General features: G+C 41.8%; 1 protein-coding gene across 1 annotated transcript in view; it reads left to right on the top strand.

Annotated features, from left to right (window-relative positions):
- The window catches only part of C6 (complement C6), a 770728-nt gene that overhangs the window by 651177 nt on the left and 98562 nt on the right, over positions 1–20989 (top strand). The window contains exons 14-15 of the mRNA XM_085631171.1: positions 1983–2115; positions 15179–15370. Of these exons, the coding sequence (XP_085487297.1) occupies positions 1983–2115; positions 15179–15370 (325 nt within the window). The remainder of the gene's footprint in view (positions 1–1982; positions 2116–15178; positions 15371–20989) is intronic.

Genomic DNA, 20989 nt, shown 5'->3' with positions numbered 1-20989 from the left:
GCCATAAGTAGGAAGGATATGCCCAGACGTGGATCCCATGCTCGCTATGCCACTGGATTCAAGATAGCCTGGCTGATGAAGGGTGATACCCCAAACCGTCCTAGAATGCTTGTTTCTGGTCCAATGAGGACCTGACCTGGCAGTTCGGGCTGGACTGTTCCCATGGAGAGCAGGGTCAAGACTGATTTGCATATGGCTGGATCCAAACTGGAAAGGTGTGGTGAGCCAAAAAAAAAAGATGGATTTAACCCAGATCTGTGACTGGGGTTGAACGTTTGATTTGTTCTGCATTCTGTTCATCATATATCCTTTTTGCATTTGTCGTTCTAAGTGGGAAGAGAACAGTAAGTCCAGACGTGGGTCCTGTGTTCTCTATGCCACCGGATTCAAGTTAGCCTGGCTGATAAGGGGTGATGCCCTAAAACCAGTCCCAGGATGCTTTTTTCTGGTCCAGGGAAGACTTGGTCTGGCAGCATGGGCTGGCCTGTTTCCATGGGGAGCAGGATCAAACTGGTTTGTATATGGCTGGATCCAGACTAGAATGGTGTGGCGAGCGCACAAAACGATGAATTTAACTCAGAGAAATGACTGGGGTGGATGTTTGATTTGTACAGCCTCTGTCCATCATCCGTTCTCTTTCCACAATCCAATAAGGCAGAGACTTATAATGCTACTCCATTTCCAATTTTGTTAAAGATGCATATAATGTAAGTATATCACCTATAACAGATACCAGAATCATCTCTTGTCAGCGCTAAGTACCTAAATATGGGCTTTCTACCCGTAGAAATATGCCAAGTCGTTCAGCAAAAGTTTTAGGGCAATGCATGTTTACTAATTTCTCATTCATTTCTCTCTTAAAGCCTCTTTGAAATAATTCCATCTTAGTTCTTGTTTCCCATGTTGTCTCCACCCCAAATTACCTTGTTGAATATCACAAATAAGCTCTTCATCCAAGAATGCAATATATGATCATTGAAACATTGTTTTAAAAGTTGTCAGAAAACAGAGAATGTTAGAAGTTCTGAAGCTTAGGCTGATGCTGTGTAATGTAGAGGGTTCATAAAATAACCTAATTTCAACTGGCACCTCAAAAATCAAAATGAGCAGTCATCGAATCCTTAAGTTTTTTAGGATCACCCAAAGTGTGGTGCATATGTGGTTTGTACAGGAATCGCCATAGTTCAGGAGACAAGCCTGCAAAAAAAGCAAAATTCTGATTTCACACCTTTCGCACTTTCTGGGACAGTTGTTGAACAGTGTGAGCTAAACTCTGAGCTCAGTCCAAAATAATACCTTGAGCATGTTCCCTCTAGAGTCTACCAGTCATTAATCCTGCAACCTGTCAAGGAAGGGGCACAACGGTCTCACCTTCTTCTCGTGTGTTGGTTGCTTTTTTTGGTCAGGTGATGCATTTAAAGCACCGTATCTAATATCAGCATGTTTGTATAAACATCCACACATACCCTTGATCAATACACTGTGTCTGCTCCTATTAACAACTTAGATGTATATTAATTTATGAGCAGTTTTTTAGGCTTTCTGCTCGTTTAAGTATTCCTTTTAATATGCAAAGTGGGATAGCAGCCAATCAAAGCACAGATAAGTTCTAAATGGGGAGAATTTAAACAGGAAGAAAATTGTAAAATTGAAATTATCCAGCGACAAATGGAAACAGGGAGACAGACTGGAAATAGAAGCAGGGCACTAGATTCCCGAATGCTTTAAAATATGAATTCAGGAATGTCACAATCAACCTTAATTCTGATCACAACAATTTTAACCCTTTAACATTAATGTACATTCATTATTTTTGTAAACTCTCCTCCAAAGCTGCTATTTTATCAGCACAATGTGTCTTTCCATTACTAATGCCTCTCGCTGCTTTTAAATATCTATGAAATATGTATGTATTGCAGCATCTGCCCATGTATAACACCCCATTTATGAATCATTCGTAAATGCACATTTGTTATTTTCAGGTGGAGAAAAAGGTTTATTCAACTGGGGAAGAAGTTGAAGTTGTCTGTCATACCGGATATGAGCTGGTGGGCTATCAGTTTTTCAGATGTCTACCAGATGGAAGTTGGTATCAGCAAAATGTTGAGTGCAAAGGTGAGATAATCTGTGTTTTTGAAATAAGAAAACATTCCCAAATGGGTGATGTCAGCTAAAACAGGGACCAGTGTTCCTTAAAGGAAAACGAGATGCTTTTAAAAAATAAAAATGAAACCTTTCGGTTTCATTTCTTTAAGGGCCCTGGGGCCACTGCCTGCCCTTAAAAAATATTTGTGCATGCATTCACAAAGGGGAAGGGGTCCCCTGAGGACCCTTTCCCGTTTGTGAGTGCTTTACCACCCTTCTGAGAAGGGCGGTAAACTGCGAGTGTTTTGAGACCACAATTGTGGTCGCAAAAAACATTCTTTCATAGCTTCAGGAGTCTCTATTAGAAAGGGACGCCCCTTGGAACGCCCCTTCCTAATAGCGAGTCGCTAATCCTATTTTATCATAAGAACACACAATACAAAACTTAATCATAAAAGACATTTAAAAAACAACAGAAATCTCCACAATAAATTTTTAAAAAGCTGCACCCTGATAAGTGCACTTCGGATCAACCCATAGAGAATACACCCTCCCTTCCTTAACCATATTTATTTCTTATTACAATTGCTCCTCTTATAAAGCTTAAAACTGCACAGCAGATGGCTATTGAGTCCAAGGAGAATAGAAACCAATAACTTTCTATATAAGAGCAGGGTTGGAGAGTCATTAATATTGGGAGTAGATGACTAGCTCTTACTGACTTGTACAAAGGAAAACAGAGAATAAAGGGCAAAGTGCTCTGAGCTGTGGAATTATCACATGGGCATTGTTAGAAATGGGGGTCTCTGGTTGGCAGAGATAATTACCTTTGTCCAAATTGGGACCCTTGCTTCTAGTCAGGGTAAGGGGGATATACACTTTAGATAACCCCTGCTTCACCCCCAGGGTTGCTTGGCATGAGCAGACAAGCCTGTCCCAAAGGCACTGTGTAAAGTATTTGTACACAAAACACACAGTAATACAGTGATAACACCACAAATGGACACCACACCAGTTTAGAAAAATAAAGTATCTTTATCTAAACTCAGCAAGACCAAAACGACAAAAATCCAACATACAAGTAATAATAATATGACTTTAAAAAGGTTTCAAACAACTTGGCCCACAGAAAACTATGGATGCATGATTTATTTTAAAGTGCCTGTAGTTGTGACAAAATTCACAAGTCCAAACAGCCGCAGAGATGGGAAGCGTAGAAAACCAAAGAGATGCGTCAGTTCCTGAGACCATGGAGAGGCGATGCAACAGTTCTGCTGCTCACAGGAGAAGTGATGCGTCGAATCTGGTCTGTAGGGGGAAGTGATGCGTCAATTCCCATACGATTCTGGTCTGCAGGTGATGCATTGGGAAAACTTGCTACACGGGAACGATGCCTGGAAATCTGGGATGCGTCGGTGACCGATCTGGCGGCATAGAACGGTGCTGCGTCGGTTTCTTCAGAAGCGATCCCTCAATGCGTTGGTTCTTGCAGCGACGACAGGAGCTGTGTTGGTTTCGTCAGAAAAACAGCCACAAGAAGGGCGATGCGTCGAATTGCTTGTAGTTGTGTTGCTTTTCCAGCTCCCAACAGCAGGAACAACCTCCATAGGCCCAAAACAGTCACAGGCACCTCTTGGCAAGTCTGAACTCCCAGCAAGGAAGTTCAGGGGAGCTGTGGTGAAGTCTTTGTGTCCATGAGACTTCAGAACAGGAGGCAAGCTCTACTCAAGCCCATTGAGATCTTTCTCAAGCAGGGGGACACAGCACACAGCAAAGTCCTTGTCCTTTCCTTTGCAGAAACAGCTACTGCAGGCCAACCCCAGACAGCGCACAGCAAAGAGGCAGTACTTCTCCTCAGTTTCTCCAGCTCTTCTCCTTGGCAAAGGTTCCTCTTGATTCCCAAAGTAGTCTAAAGTTCTGGGGTTTTAGGTATAATACTTATACCCCAAAATGTCTTTGTTCTCTTTGTGCAAGGGTCTATGAGTCCAACCCAAACCAGTTCTGTCCTCACTGATGTAGTATGAACGCAGGGGATGGAGACAGCATTGTGCAAGGGAGACAGGCCCTATTCAGGTGCAAGGAAAATCTCCTCCCACCACTATAAATGCTGACCAGGCCTATTCAGGTGCTAGTGAAAACTCCTCCCACTACTCTGAATGCAGCCCAGGTCTATTCAGCCCAGCCATGACTCATTCAGGAAAGGCAGGACACACATCAACCCCCCCAGTGGCTGTCTGAGAGAATGCACATCCCCAGCCCTTGTCACTCCAAAGCCAGACAGTCAATCCACAAACCAGCAGAAGCACACAGGATGGCTAAGCAAGAAAATACCCACTTTCTAAAAGTAGTATTTTCAAACACACAATATAAAAAATCATTGTTACTAAAAGATACATTTGATATTCTGAGTCCAGACATACTAAACTCTATTTTCCTATTTGGTCCCGATGGGAAGTTATATTTATAAGATGTTATAAATAATCTCCCATTGTATCCTATGGGACAGATCGCCTTTCCATAGTGAAAAATGAAATTGAAATATTTCACTATCAGGACATGTCACACACCAGTACATGTCCTACCTTTCACATACACTGCGCCCTGCCCAGGGGGTAACTTGGGCCTACCATGGGGTGCCTTACATGTAAGAAAAGGGAAGGTTAGGGCCTGGCAAGTGGATGCACTTGCCAAGTCGACATGGCAGTTAACAACTACACAAAGACACTGCAGTGGAAGGTCTGAGATACCTTTTCAGGGCTACTCATGTGGGTGGCACAATCAGTGCTGCAGGTCCACTGGTGCAAAAAGAACAGTTAATGGGCAGAATGCAGAACAATGTCATATATTCACCCCAGTACAGAGATTTTGGCCTAAATCCATTGTGTTTTTGCTCACCATGCCATTCCAGTTTGAACCCAGCCATATGCAAATCAGTCTTGACCCGGTGTCCCATAGGAACAGTCCAGCCCAAACTGCCAAACCAGGTCCTCCCTGGACTGGAAACAAGCATCCTAGGACCGGTTTCGGGGTTTTACACCTCATCAGCCAGGATAGCTTGACTCCAGTGGCATGGAGAACACGGGACCCACGTCCGGGCATACCCTTCCCACTCGGGGTGACAAATGCAAAAAGAACAATTGATGGACAGAATTCAGAACAATGTCATACGTTCACCCCAGTACAGAGATCTGGGCCTAATCCATTGGTTTTTTTTGCTCACCATGCCATTCCAGTTTTAACCCAGCCATATGCAAATCAGTCTTGACCCTGTGCCCCATGGGAACAGTCCAGCCCGAACTGCCAAGCACTCGATTTTAAGGCCCTGGCACACTCAGTACACTTTACTAGAGACTTATTAGAAAATCAAATATGCACTGATTAGCAGTTTAAAGTGCCCAGAGTCCTATAACCAACAACAACAGGTCAGGAAAAAAATAGGAGGAAGGCGCAAAACGTTTGGGGATAACCCTGTAAAAAGGGCCAAGTCCAACAGGCATGGACCTCGGGCATGGAACCAACTACATTGCTGATGGGAAAGCCACCAGAAAATGAACCAAGGACAGATGAAATCCAGTCAGATTAAATCTATCCGGAAACTCAATATTAGCTATATTCTGGCAATAGTTCCATATGGAAGCCAAATATTACATCAAAATTGGGCATTCCCAAATCTTGTGTTTACAATTACCTCTACCTCCATTGAGCTTCTGAAACATTTCGCAGGTATTTGGGGATCAATTTTATTCAAGAATGTGGGCTTCATATACAGCAACAATTTGGTTAGAAAATTGCATTCAGTAGAGATTCACTCCTTTCAAAATGGGTAAATTATATTGATTTATCTTTCTCCAGGACTCCTCCGTAATAATTAATTTCTCCCAGGATTTCCATTTCTGATTGATTCTGGTAATAGCATCTATCTTGTTACATTCTGGAAGTCAAATTTTCCAGTATTTTTCCAATCTGCATGTACTTGCCTCTAGCAGATCCTCAACTTGATCTGAGCTAGCCCTTACAGCTTTGGGATATAAGGGGCACATGCATCAAGCATTATTGCCTTCGCAAACGGGCTGATTCGTAGAATCGGCCCATTTGCAACCACATAAAATGCTTTATAGATGCAACAAACCATAATTTGCAATTCGGTAACCTGTTACCAGATCGCAAAATGGGTTTGTGATTCGGTATTCGAGAGTGGTGTGTTTAGGGCGTTCCAAATACCGAATCCTAACCTTATGCACGAATGTTTTGTGACCGTGAATGCAGTTGCAAAACATTCGCATTTTACCACCCACTTCAAGTAGGTGGTAACCTATTCGCAAAAGGGAAGGGGTCCCCAAGGGACCGCTTCCCCTTTGTGAATGATTGTAAAAGCATTGTTAAGAGCAGGCAGTGGCACCACAGACCACTGCTTACTCTTAAAAAATGAAACTGCAAAGTTTCATTTTTCTTTTTAAATGCTTTCCATTTTCCTTTAAGGAAAACGGGCTGCATTTAAAACAAAAAAGACTGCTTTATTTAAAAGCAATCACAGACATGGTGGTCTGCTGACCTCAGCAAGCCACCATCCCTGTGACGGCGTAGATTCCTAATGGCTCGCAAATTGCGACCTACCTCATTATTATGCATGAGATAGGTCTATTTGCAACCCATTAAGCATCACGAATGAAACTTAAAACAGTTTTATACTTTAGGATTAGCGATTACCTAATTGCGATTCAAAAAACATAGCAATTAGGTAATCGCTACTTGTAGTAATGATACATGTGGCACTAAGCCTTTTAGAAAATATGTGATTTGAATAAATGACTATTGGATAGATAGTTTTGAAAACCTAATTCCTGGATGAACATCAGCCCACTGTTTACATGTTCCGGAGTTAAACAAATCTCTAATATATTTGTATCCGTTAATTCTCAGTGGTTTAGTCCTGGAACGGGCGGCAAATGGCCATGCTATGCACTGTTAATTCCTCATCTATGCACAGTCTTTTTATCCAAAAGTGACTGATGCCCTATTGAAATATCTTATAATATATTGGACCCTTTAAAAACTGGAATAGAATGATATCTAAAAATCTGCTCTTTCTTCTTTAACATAAATTGCAATAGCTTATATCGAACTTTTTTGGGTGACTTGGCCAGGTGTACAAAGTCATAGATGTTATGTTTTTTTAGTATTAGCTCTAAAAAAAAATTAGCCGTTATCTTCTCAACCTCAAGTATATTAAAAAACCAATAGAATGAGTGTGCAAAGCTTTCAACATAATATTATTTCACATTAGGCAAAGCAAGGCACCCATCCTTAACTGATTGATATAATATATTTGGTGCTAATCTAGGGACTTTATTTGCCCAGTGAAAGCTTAAAGAAGACCTTCAATTTCTTTAAACAATTTCATCTGTAAGCGCATGGCAAAGTAGCATATAAAAGTTAAATAGCAGTAAAATTGACATACAAATCAAGGCTATTTTTCCCATTGTTGATAAAGGCGGATAATTCCACTTCATAAATAGAGATTTAATTTTACTGATTAATAGTAAATGATTTAATCAAAGAGGTCATGTACATCTATCATCGTGAATATCAAAGGTATCTCTTAAGTCTCTGGTTTAGAAGGGGCGAAACTTCTAAAAGTAAAATGTCTGCAGTGCAATTACATAGTAAAATTTCTGTTTTCAGCCTGTTGAACTTATTCCCTCCCCCACTAACTGAAATAGATGGAAAAAAATTAACACCGTTTGTTGAATTACCAGGGCGAGCTTTAAAAAAAAGTGCTACATCATCTGCACACAGTTTAATTTTGGTCATCCCACTCACTAGTCATATCTTCTGTTATTGTACCAATGAACGAGGTTCACCCAATAACCTGAACAACCAGGGTACTAACAATATATCAAATCAATTGGTTCACTTTGGGTGACCCAAATGGTTTGATATACTATTTTCCCTTATGACAATTGCAAGTGGTTCAATGAAAATGGTAAACAGGATAGGGGAAAATGGGCAGTCCTGTCTTGTCCCCCGATTAACCTTGCTTACCCCAATATCAATTGAATTCACAATTACCCATGCTCATGCTCCTTTGTATATCTTGAATAGCTTTTTGTGAATTTTTGGGAGAAACCAAATTCATCTAAGATACAAAAATGAATTTCCCAATTGATAGGTTCAAAAGCCTTCTTTTAATCTAATAAAACGACCTTGGCAGGGACTTGTTTTCTCTGAGAACATCCAAGGCTTCTATTAAAAAAATTGTATTAGAAGACAATTGTCTGCCTGCTATAAAACCATACTGATATTTTTTGATATATCTTACCACCAGTTTGCTCATTCTGTTGGCAAACAATTTCATTATTATTTTAAATGTTTGGATGCTGATTGATCTATTGAATTTATATTTTCAGGATTTTGTCTATTTTAAGAAAATTTACCACCACAGCAGCGTTAAACAAAGGTGGGATATTTCCTCCTTTCAGTATATAATTGGCAAGTTTAAAAATGTTATGGTTTAAAATATGTGAAAACTTTTTAAAAGCTGCGACAGGAATACCATCTTCACCACACTCTGCCCCACTTTATAAAACGCTTACCACTTCTTATAATAAAGTAAAAAATAATGTTGGCGCTTGATCATATCGCTGGTCTTTTTTTGGGAATGGGAATATTACCCATAAAGCCTCGTAACTGATCAATGTCTATCTCGTTTTTAGGACTATATATATTCTAATAGCGTTACCTGAACAGGGACTGTATCATTTTAGGATACAAAAATCCACATATTTATCTCCATGTTATAACCTGCGCTCTTCTTTTGTGCACCTGCAAGGCTAAAAGTTTGCCTCATAAAAGTTTTGCAGATAAGCATTATTGGAGAGGTAGATAAGCTCATAAATATAATTCTGCAACTGTTGTTTTCATGTTTATGTGCCTGTTTATTGATGAGCATTTAACTATTCAGAAATCTTTCATTGATCTTTAGCAAACTGATGTTCTAGACCCTGTCTTTTCTGTCTGGAGCCTATTTTCTCTACTTTATGTCTCAAAGTTATGTGGGCGCGTATGGCTGCTTTAAAGAATTTAAAGGCAACCCTTACCACTTACGGGCTGGCAGTACTTTGATTAAATTCATTCAGCTCAAAATAGCAAGTTGTTTCATTTTCGATTTCCGATACCCAAAGCTCAGCTTCTAATTTGATTTATTAAATACCAATCTACATCCACTTGCATCTCAAATAACAAATAGTCTGAAAAGCCATTTACTATGTGACTATACTTATGGAGACTAAGTTTGAAAGATGATAACAATTAGTCCAGCCATGCAGCAGATTTATATCTCTCTGAATGGCAAGTATATTTTCACTGGGTTGGAGGATTATTTCTCCATAGATCAATTAAATTCAAAACTTTTGAATATACTGCTAGTATTTTAGATACTCTGGGCATATTCTGCCTTCAAGCAGATATTAAGGAATCTAAACCAGGGTTCTGGAGAAAGTTAAAATCCCCTCCTAGAATCAATTTACTGGAAACAGCAATCAGTGATTGAAATAATACTATCAGGGGTACTGGATCATTTATAATGGGGGCGCAGAACCTAATGGAGTGTACGCGTTGAAAGGAGTGTTTTTAACTCTGTACCTATTTTAAAATCGCTAATTTTGCACATTTCCATTGCTGCTAAATGAATTTGAAAAAGAACGACCTGTAATTGATTGAATTGTTTTAAAGTTTAGACTTTGCCACTTATGTTTTGCTATCTGACTTCGTGGGGTGAACGCCATCTTAGCGGAAGAAGGTTGGCGCTCTAGTCGCCCGCAACTTCTTGGGGGGAAAAGCTTAAAGCAAATGCAGGGCCGGACGCGCAGCAGAACCTAATCGAGTGTACGCGCTAAAAAAGGAGTATTTTTAGCTCTGTACCTATTTTGAAATCGCTAATTTTGCACATTTCCATTGCTGCTGAATGAATTTGAAAAAGAACGACCTGTAATTGATTGAATTGTTTTAAAGTTTAGACTTTGCCACTTATGTTTTGCTATCTGACTTCGTGGGGTGAACGCCATCTTAGCGGAAGAAGGTTGGCTCTCTAGTCACCCGCAACTTCCTGGGGGGAAAAGCTTAAAGCAAATGCAAGGCCGGACGCGGCAAGCCCGTCTGCGCCCGTCCGCGCCCGAGCGGGACCAGGGGCCATAAATGCTGCTCAATTTTCGACCCAAAAAAACTAAGCCCGCATCTACACATCAGAGACACTTTCAGCCCTGCTAAGGCATGTATTAAAGCATCTCCTAAACAATTTGAAGGCCCTTTTTCTTGCAAATACTGCAAATGGGGTAGCTGAGAGTGGCAATCTATTCACCCAGAGAAAATACTTACACCTAAACATAATATGCAGGACTTAAACTGTATTTATTTTAACTCTAGGTCACTCCCTAAACACAGTATCGAAATCTGGGAGATACTGGACGATTTAAGTCCAGACTTGGCTTTTGTTACTGAGACTTGGCTCGATGATAATAATACTCCCGATATTGTCACTGCCCTACCCCTAGGATATAACATTTTACAACTTAATAGGAAGGGCGGTAAGAGAGGAGGGGGGACGGCAATTTTATATGAAGACCATTTCACCTGTATCCCCATTTCGGTCACTAAAACAGGCACACATGAGATTCTAGCGTTCTCAGTGTCTGTGGGTGACCATAAACTATTTGGAGGGGCGGTCATCTACAACTCGCAAGGGTATCAGCCTGATTTAAGCTCCAATTTACTAACACAACTTCTCCCTCTCTGCTTGAAGCAAAATGAGTTTTAGTCATAGGAGATTTTAATCTTCACTACGAAGGGCCTACAAACCCAGGAGTTAAACATCTTGACAATGATATGGCCATAATGCAACTATTTCAAAGGATCACTAAACCAACTCATGTGGCCGGCCACACCCTTGATCTATTATTTTCTAACATAGAATCATTATGTATTCAGGAAATTAAACCCTTACGGACCATTTCCTAATCTCCTTTTCCTTTAGTTTACCCAAACATACACCAAAGCCCGAGATGAGGGGTCAGCCAAGGTCTAGGGCTTGGAGTCAAATTACGGAGGAATCATTCAATGCCATTTTTTTTTCTTGTATTTCGAAGCCTTCGTACCAAAATTCTATAACTACATTAGCTACACAGCTACAGTATGATATGGAAGAAACACTCGATCGGTGCGCCCCCAAACTGACTCGGAAACCAGCCAGTAAAAAAATTTACACAACTTTTACTTCTCTAAATATTGAAGATTCCAAGGTTTGGGAAAATTTAGCTCCTCACAACCACCTAAATAGGCTGACATCTTTTTATGAAGAACAAGTGGCTAAAGCCATGGTAGAAGTTAAGGCAGGTTCCCCGTTGGACCCATGTCCACATTTCATCTTTTCACGTTTGGTCTCAGTACTTTGTCCCCATGTTACTAAAGCTCTTAATCAATCACTAGAGCTTTCCAGATATCTTGAAAAAAACAGTTGTTATTCCCCTTTTAAAAAAGCCAGGTCTTGAAATCTATGATCCTGCCAACTATAGACCAATATCTCAACTACCGTATTTATCGAAGGTCCCAGAGAAATTGGTTAATAAACAACTTACGGCTTTTATCGAATCCAATAACTTACTTGATTACTCACAAACCGGATTTAGGGCTAACAACAGTACCGAGGCTACTTTACTAGCTGTGTCAGATAACATCAGGTCTCTAGTCGATCAGGGCAAAGCTGTGGCACTGATCCTTTTGGATCTTACAGCAGCTTTTGACACTGTATCCCATAACAAACTACTGCGAATTCTGCATGAAAAAGGACTATGCTCAAATGCTTTAGCATGGTTCGCGTAATTTCTTAAGAACCGAACCCAGATAATTCAAATGGGACCTTATTCCTCCACTGCTAAGAGCATTGACTATGGAGTACCACAGGGAGCTACTCTGAGCCCTACTCTTTTCAATATATATGTCTCCTCTTTGGCAGATATCAGCAGGAAATGGGGCTTTGATATATGCTCCTATGCTGGCGACACACAATTCATAATTCCTTTGTCTGATAGGCTGACAAAAGTAGATACTAAGGACAACCTCATCAATTGTCTTACTGAAATAGCAAACTGGATGTCTGGACATTGCTTAAAACTCAATGCCGGCAAATCAGAGATTTTACTTTTTGGAGGAGCTCAGACAATTTGGGACAATAGTTGGTGGCCCCAGGTTCTGGGAACCGCTCCCGAACCTAGGCAGGCCGCCAAGAATTTGAGCTTCATCTTTGATAATGCTCTGTCTATGCAGAACCAAGTACGATCACTATGCGGAAAAAGTTTTGCCATATTAAAACTTCTTAGATGACTTTTCCCATGGATTCCTTTAAACTGTAGGAAAACTGTGACACAGGCACTTCTGGTGAGTAATCTGGACTATGGTAATGCATTGTATATGGGCAAGGCCGACTATCTTTTCACTAGATTACAAGTAGTCCAAAATGCAGCTTTCACAATTGCACTCTCCCACCGGAGCCCCCTTTACCCCCTTAACCCAACACTTAAGGGCCCAATCCGCTGTCTCCCCAGAATCTCCACTCTAAACTGGTCAACCGGTGCCATGCTTTTGTGTCACACTTTTCTTGCTACTTCACCTCCCACATCTCCTTCCTCTCACCTCTAAGGTAGTTTATTTCTTAGACCGCTCTGGGCCTAGCAATATTTCATTCAAAAAGCTTTGTGCCTCCTCCATTGTCCTCAACACATTAAACCGACCTCTGTATAATACTCTAATCTTTGGTGGCTGAACAATAGGTGCTTGGGCTATGAATGAAAGAGAAGGAGACAATAAAGGTTTAAATCCCTACACATAGGTGGTCTGAGTCAATTTAAGGTTCCGATTGAAAATTCCTTGTGTATATCAAAAGGTTTTTCCTGAATTACTTTACTCAGTATCTTTTCTCTGACCCATAAATCTGCAAAGTTTACCAAGAGTTTATGAGGAAATTCAGCATTTGTGGAGGCATGAGAAGGAACTCTATGTGCCCAGACAATGGTCAAACCCAGCGTATGCTCTAAGAGAATTCTTTTATTTATTTATTAAATCATTCTCATAAACAATGGCACCCACTTTATCTTCTTTATGTTGCGGGATTCCTGTGATCCATAAATTGGACCTTCTGGAGTGATTATCCAACTCCTCCTGTTTGTTTCGCAGAACTCTTATCTGTTTTTCACATTTGTCAACCACCCAAGAAGTCTCAGAAAGTTTATCTTTACAATTTGAGATTTGTTGCTCCATTTCCTCCACTCTGCCTAACACTTGGGTGATTTTCTCATCTACTTTGATTAGGCAGTCTGACATCTGTTTTGCTATATTTTGTGGTGCCAATTTGATCTGCTTCATTTCCCCTAATATCAGCATCTCTTATAGAGCAATAGGGATTTCACTTCTCACTTTAGTATTCACTGCAATCTCCCTTTGCCTGCTCTGTGAAACAGAGAGGTCCTTTACAGCTTCCCAACCTTTTTCCAACCTCCAAAACCATGTTTATCAAAACTTGATGTTTTTGTACGATATCTTGCCTCGTTCTCCCTGCAGGAGCTATTTCCAGTCTGATATCCTCCGTTGTACTCATTATATTTAGTTTATTGTTTAGAAGGAGTTATTTACCTAAAGCAAAAACGTCAATCATGCATGAAAAATGTCTGTCATGCTTCAAGTTTTGTTCCACTCTTTATAGCGCGTAAATGTTACTCGATTTGAAGCACTTAACTGGCGGTTGAGTATTTTGGTGCATTATAAGCAATGTGGGATGAGTTAGATAAAATGTCTGAAAATCCCTGATCAGCACTTGAGTGAGCAACTTATGCATCTGTATCTTAAACTTGCAAGAAATAAAAGTTTATATCATTATCAAAACTTGTAAATTAGGCACAGGTGTGAGAATAGCCTATGTGTGAACTTCTTCAAATGTTCCTTAACTGTTGTGTTCGTCATGTCACTAAGAGGACTTAACCAGCTACCAAAAGCAAAAGTAATATTCACACTAACAAAAAATGAATTTATGCTATGTCCCTTTTCCATAGCATGCTAGCTGCGACAATCGTGGCATTATGATGCTCTGTCTGAAGCACTTATTTGTGGCTCTCTATGTTTGAATGGTGAGTGGTGTGGCATAATGTGACTGGTGTGGAGAGAGTTAGATTACTGCCTAAGAGTCCGTGACCAAGGTTCATCCAGAAGTCCTGAAGGCGCAGCCCAAGGAAGTCCATAAACATCTCTATAACAGTTCTACCGGGTCAACCCGGAAGCAGTGAAGGAGCCATACAGGAAAATCCACAGGCTACTCAGTAAAGGATCATTGGTGGTGTACCAGCAACACTTGTCACCATTCACTCGCAAAATATTTAAATTCTTCCAATTCCAGAGCTTTTACTGTAGCTATAATTTATAGTGATGTCTTGGGATACATATATCAAGATGCATACATATTATGCATATGTAAAGAAAAAGGTCTATGTTGTCTGAGTCTGATTTATTCAAATGTTATTGAACTTACTCATGAATGTAAAAGGTGTGAGGAGGTAGGAGTACAAGGCATGTAAACAAAAAAAGGGAGAGCCACAGGATTGGTCAAGGACATGCCATGCAAGTTTTGAAAACACTCACCAAGTAGTAGACTTCATATTCTTCACAAAATGTCAAATGCTTTTGCTCCAGTGTTGGTAACAGCTAATTTGCAGTTCACATTATAAAGTGAAGTGCACAAAGGAATTAATACTTCAGAAGCCATGTGTAGGAAAGGAACAGATGATATAGAATTGATGTTAATGTGTGTTTTTTCCTAGCCCTTTTCCTATATGAGTAGCACAATAGAGAAGTTAATCCTGGGTAGGAGTAAATCTTCTGTTTATGTTTCAATACAGAAACGTTTATGATTTCTAATACATTAGCTACACTTGCTTAATTTAGGTGACAACTAAAATGCTTGTAAACTAGCATAAAGCCATAACGTATTAAAACTGTGCATAAATTAAGGATTGAATAACTTCAGACTGATGTGTGTGGTTTTGTTTTCTTTTAGTAACCGTATGCAGTAAACCATCAGTATCAGAAGCTGTGTCAATCTCGCCTTATAAAACTAATTACAAGATTGGTGAAAGCATCCAGTTGACATGTCCATCTGGTTTTATTCTAACTGGTCAAAGAACATACAGCTGTGGGAGTGACCTATCATGGCGGCCTCCAATCATCAGAGAGATTACCTGTCAGAAAGGTGAAACTTTAATGGTTCATGTCCAAAAAACATCATAAATTATGCTAATTAAATGTGGTTAATGATGTGAGTACTTTGATGGTAAGCACATCGAAGGTTTATAGCTAACAGTAGGCCAATTTCGGTCCCTACCAAGACAATTAAGAAATAAATCCTGAAAAACCCCACTTTGGATCATAAGGCGATTTATCTTGATGCTAGAGTGCCAGTCAGGTTGCATAAGGAAGTTGTGGCATGCTTCATCACCGACGACCTCATCGCACCCTGGTAAGTTGGTACTACAAGGCCGGGCTAAACCTCAATCAGAGGGAGGTTTTGATCAAAACTAACTGGACAAGACAGGATCCAGACAAATGAAACATATCTTAAGGTAACATGTTTCTTCCCACATAAATCCTCATCCAATCTGATTGGCAATCTAGAATCAAGATATATCCCCTCGTGGTGCCAATCTTTGTTTTTTCAGGACTTATTTCTTAATTGTCTTGTATGGACTAGCATTGGCCAGCTGATACTGTTGCCCATTGCACTTCAATGTGTTTACCTTGATTTTTGTGGAGGATGTGTGGGATGGCGTACCTTTACCTCTACCCATGTATTACGTTGTACTTTGATGGTAGCAAACTTTTACTGAGCTGGGTTGCACATTTTGGTTTTAGCGTTCATTTCTAAAATTGAAATGTAGTGTATACTGAGCATCTGCCTGTTTTTAGTTCATCAGACCACTGACCTTGTACACAACAAAGACAGTGACAGCTAAAATAGCTGGCTAGGAGTCCTGCAATCCCAAAGCAGGACGCCATTTAAGAGGGACTTGGTGCCCCTTGGTGGACTTGGTGCCCCTCTTCACAAGTTACATATTCAGGGATCACAGTCCTCACACCAACAGAAATCCTTTTGAAAGGTAAAATTGGAAGATTAATTTACAAGAATGCTTATCCCTGTTAGACTTGGCATCTTTGGTGTGTTTTACCATGACTTTTTGCCTCCACCGCCTGTATTTTTGATGCTGTGCTGGATTTCGCTTTTGCTGGCACTTGGACACTGCCGAGCAATCAGTGTCAAAGTGCAAGTGCTCCCTGTGTAAATTGTTGTTAAAATTGGTTCTGCCTGATTGGCATATTTGAATTACTGGTAAGTTCCTAGTCAAGTTCACTGAAGTGTGCCAGGGCCTGTAGATCAAATGCCACTAGTGGGCCTGCATCACTGGTTGTGCCACTGTTCTGCTCAATTTTCCTGGCCTTCTTGTGTTAACAAGTGATTGAATGTGACTTCAGTCTCTTACCATTCAAGCCTAAGGGTTAGAGTAGTGAATGGAGCCTATTTACTAGGCACTTCGACATGATTCTGTGCTCTTCCCCATAGATCAGGGCTTACACACATAGCCTAGGGGATAGATTCGTTAGTATTAGGGATAACCTGTCCTGTAGTGAGGGTTTTTCATGGAGCCGTGCTGAATTCAGGCCTGGTAGGCCTCAAACGGGAGAGACTCCATCTTTCTTTCTGCTCCGGCAGCTTGGGATTCTTCTAGGTCAAGAGTAATGTTTTAGTTATGAGGTGTTATTCGCTTGGAGAGAACCGGTTCAGGCCGGCCCTTATCGAAGGATTGTATTTTTCTTCATGCCGAAGACACTACATCAGGCCGGCCGGCTGGGAACGTGTCCTTGGTACGGGGAGGTACAAGAATTTGGTGGGCGGCAGGTTACGGGCCGGAATTTTCCATGAGGAAATGCACCTCTATATTAGTGAAAGTCGGAGGCAGTTACATGCTCAGTCCGTAGGCGGCATCTAGCCGTTAGCAGTAAAGCTACTACTTATTCCAGGGAAGACAGACGCCATCTTGAAGGCGGAGAAGAACTGAGAGACAGATGCTTTCCTAACAGAATAACCAGAGAGGAGAGAGTAGCCGATAAGGAAGAGGTCCCAGTGACTCGGAGAAGGGTGATTCCAGGCGAGCCGAGGCACAGACGAGAAGGGAGCCTAGATGACCACTGAGTGCAGGCTACATACTACTAAGGTGATGTCGACCCTTTCTTATTAGAGTGTACAACTTAATCTTTCACTTTTCTTTGCAGGTTATGTGTCATATTGTAATGTTATGTGATCGTGTATGCAATGAGTAATAAAGTATCCAGTTTGTAGTGAACCAACATGTGCTGCGTGTTCTTGTATAAGAGGGTAGCCTATTCTTCTAGTCAGCTGCGGCTACATGAACAGATGTTAACCCTGATCAGGTAAGTGGTAACTGAATAAGGGAAAGAGGAGCCCCTCAAACCTGAGAACAGGCTATGCCCGAACTGGCAATCCTTGTGTGATCTGATGAATAGTGAGACTGATTCCCTTTTTTGTATGTTATGGTGATCATAGGATGAACTGTCGTATGAGACTGCCGTCTAGGTAGAGAGGTCTGGATTCGTAGGGGATCGCGAGGCCGCCGATTGTGCTGATACTGTCGTATGGGCAGAGAGGTCTGGGTTCGTATGGGACCGCGAGGCCGCCACTTGTGATACTGTCGTATGGGCAGAGAGGTCTGGATTCGTAGGGGATCGCGAGGCCGCCGATTGTGCTGATACTGTCGTATGGGCAGAGAGGTCTGGGTTCGTATGGGACCGCGAGGCCGCCACTTGTGATACTGTCGTATGGGCAGAGAGGTCTGGATTCGTAAGGGATCGCGAGGCCGCCGATTGTGCTGATACTGTCGTATGGGCAGAGAGGTCTGGGTTCGTATGGGACCGCGAGGCCGCCACTTGTGATACTGTCGTATGGGCAGAGAGGTCTGGGTTCGTATGGGACCGCGAGGCCGCCACTTGTGATACTGTCGTATGGGCAGAGAGGTCTGGATCCGTATGGGATCGCGAGGCCGCCGATTGTGAGATCTTGGTATGCATAATAGGAATCCCCTGTCCTTAGGTGATAGATATATGTGGTTGTAGGATTGTAAATAGGTTCTAGGGAGGGGGTAACGTTCTGGCTGGGTTAGTGAGGCTCTGATGAGCGGGTTCTATCTGATCCGAAAACCCAAGCAGAACATTTGGCGTCACGAACCGTTTCCGAAACCTGTGTGCGTTGTGGTTGTATTGTGTTTGCCTTCGGCGCGTGCGTGGTTTTGTTTGTATATTATTTGTATCTACCTGCGTGTAATTTTCTTTTCTCTTTCTTCTTTTTCTTTTTCTCTTTTTCTTTCTTTTCAAAAATGTTTTCTAGAAAGTCGAAATCTACTTTTAAGTTGCCCGTTGATATTCCCGGCTGGGATTCAACGCCTTATGAAGCCTTAGCCCGTGAGTGGGCTGATTCTACTGGTTTGAGTGAGAATTGGAATTCTTTTTTGGAGCTGGCGGAGCCGGCTAATGTGATTACTTGCTTACAGAAGGCGCCGGTATCTAAGGGTGATGAGCTTCCCGTTTTAGGGCGCAGAGGTTGGATTGTTCTGTCTGCGTACAGGATTCTCCATGAGAGGTTGTTGAAGTTGCAGAACTTGCATAAGGATTTGGAAGCGAACTTTGTTGAGATTCAGAATGCTCATACTTTGTTGCGGTGTCAAAATAAGTTGCTTGCTGATAAACTTGAGACGTACCAAACTATTGCCGAGAGGGCGGCTGTGCGAATTGCTCGTTATAAATACAAGAATCGGCGTGGTCGGGTTTCGACGCGGAAGGTGCGTCTGGTCGTGGCGAAAGCCGGACTGGATTGGAATCCTGATGAATGGGATGGTAATATCTGGAACTCGAGTGATTCTCCTTCCTCGGGTGAGGAGTCTGCCAAGCGCGAGTCCTCTCGCTCCGGCCGTGCTTGTAAATCTGCTTCTTGCGCCTCTGATGGTGCACCCCGTGATTGCGCTCGTCCTTCGAGCGGGGTCGATGCTTCTTCCACTGATTGTTCCTCTACGTGTACTGGTCGAGCTCCTTGTGATGCTCATCCCGCGGTCTCGGCGCATCCAGTTTTTCGACGGAAGGTGCAGCAGGCTCCCGGTGCTCCGAATGGTATTGCTTTAGACTCTTTGGAGGATTTTACTCAACAAGAAATTAGTGATATTTTGCAGCGATTTCGGCAGCGAGTTGGTGAGCCCTTGCTCACATGGATGAACTGGGCGCTGCTGGCATTATGTTGGATGCTGGCGATTGTTTGAAGTTTTGTTCCTTGAGTTCGGATTCTACTGTACAGGATCATTTTCGTAACTTTAATGGTGGTGGTCAAATTTCTTTGCTTCAATTGGCGACTGAGGGTTGTAATCAAAAATATCCTACTGAGTCTGACTGGCCTGTGAATGACAAACCGTGGTATACTTTGCGCGATGCTGCGCAACGTCTCAAAGAGGAGGTGATGAAAACGGCAATTTTTCTGAATACTGCTGACCGGTTGCTTGATGCTTTCTTGACATCTTCTGTGCGGAATCGTATTATTCGTTCTTCCCCTGTTGCTTATAAGCAGGTCATGATGACTTTATTGATTAATCAGACTGGTAACATGTTATCTGAGGTGCTGGAATCGGTACGCCAACTCGGTGAGTTGGGTGAGTGGTTTAAACCTGAACGGCAGTCCCGGCCTGACACTCGTACTCCTGGTGAAAATAAATTTACTAGACGTGATATGTTTCTTGCTCTTCTGGCTGATGGTGTGCGAAAGGAGGACATTGATGGTGAGACTACTTCTCGTTTGTGGGAAATGTTTCGCAAACGTGGCTTAGATCGAAAGGAGGGTGCCCGGCGTGTTCGGACAACTGAGTGTGATCGTGGTTTTTCTGACGGTAGCGGTGATGACGACCGCCGTGGGCGCTCTGATCGTCGTGATGATCGACGTTATGCGCGTGATTTGTCCCCCCGTCGTGAGAGAGACAGGGAGAGAGAGGGGGAAAGAGAGAGGGGGAGAGATGATTATGTTAACAGCAGACGTAGAGATGATAGGGATCAATCCCCTGAGTTGAGAAGGAGAGAGGATCGACACATATTGGCCGATCGAAACCCGCAGTACAATGCAGGGAACAGTAATCCATTTCGTAATGGAGATGGATATGAACAGGAGGTATCGATACCTAGGAACCGTGAGAGTCTTTATCCTGATTTATCCTGGTACACAGAACACAATAAAAAGGACTAGGAAATAGGTCAAGCTCCAGTACACAGATGGGCTCACAGAGATAATAGACCCTATGTAGATATTGATATTTATTGGAGACATCGTAATATCCAAAGGGCCCGAGCATTGGTAGATACAGGAGCGGAGGCCACTCTTATTCATGGAAAATCAAAGAAGTTTAAAGGTCAGCCTTTTACAATTACCGGATTAGGTGGAAAGGAAACTCCCGCAGTTCAAACCTTACTTGAAATGAGAATAGGTAGAATTCCTAGAAAAGAATACTCTGTATTAGTGGTGCCACTCTTAGAATTCATAATTGGAATTGATATTTTGAAAGGAATGACCTTGCACTTAGATGATGGATGTTACCAATTTGGAACTAAACATTATATATCGTCCAGGCCTGTATGGGTTGGTCGTTTAAGAATGCCCCCCATAAAAGTTCCCCAGGCGACAAAAGTGGTTCGTCAGAAGCAGTATCGTATTCCAGGTGGTCATGAAGAGATTAGTACCACTATTCAGGAGTTGGTGGATGCAGGAGTTATA

The sequence above is a fragment of the Triturus cristatus genome, chromosome 2_1 (genome assembly GCF_964204655.1).
Source record: "Triturus cristatus chromosome 2_1, aTriCri1.1, whole genome shotgun sequence".
NCBI classification, from domain to species: domain Eukaryota; kingdom Metazoa; phylum Chordata; class Amphibia; order Caudata; family Salamandridae; genus Triturus; species Triturus cristatus.
The sequence above is the reverse complement of the archived record's forward strand: the minus strand, read 5'-3'. Positions and strand labels throughout refer to the sequence as shown.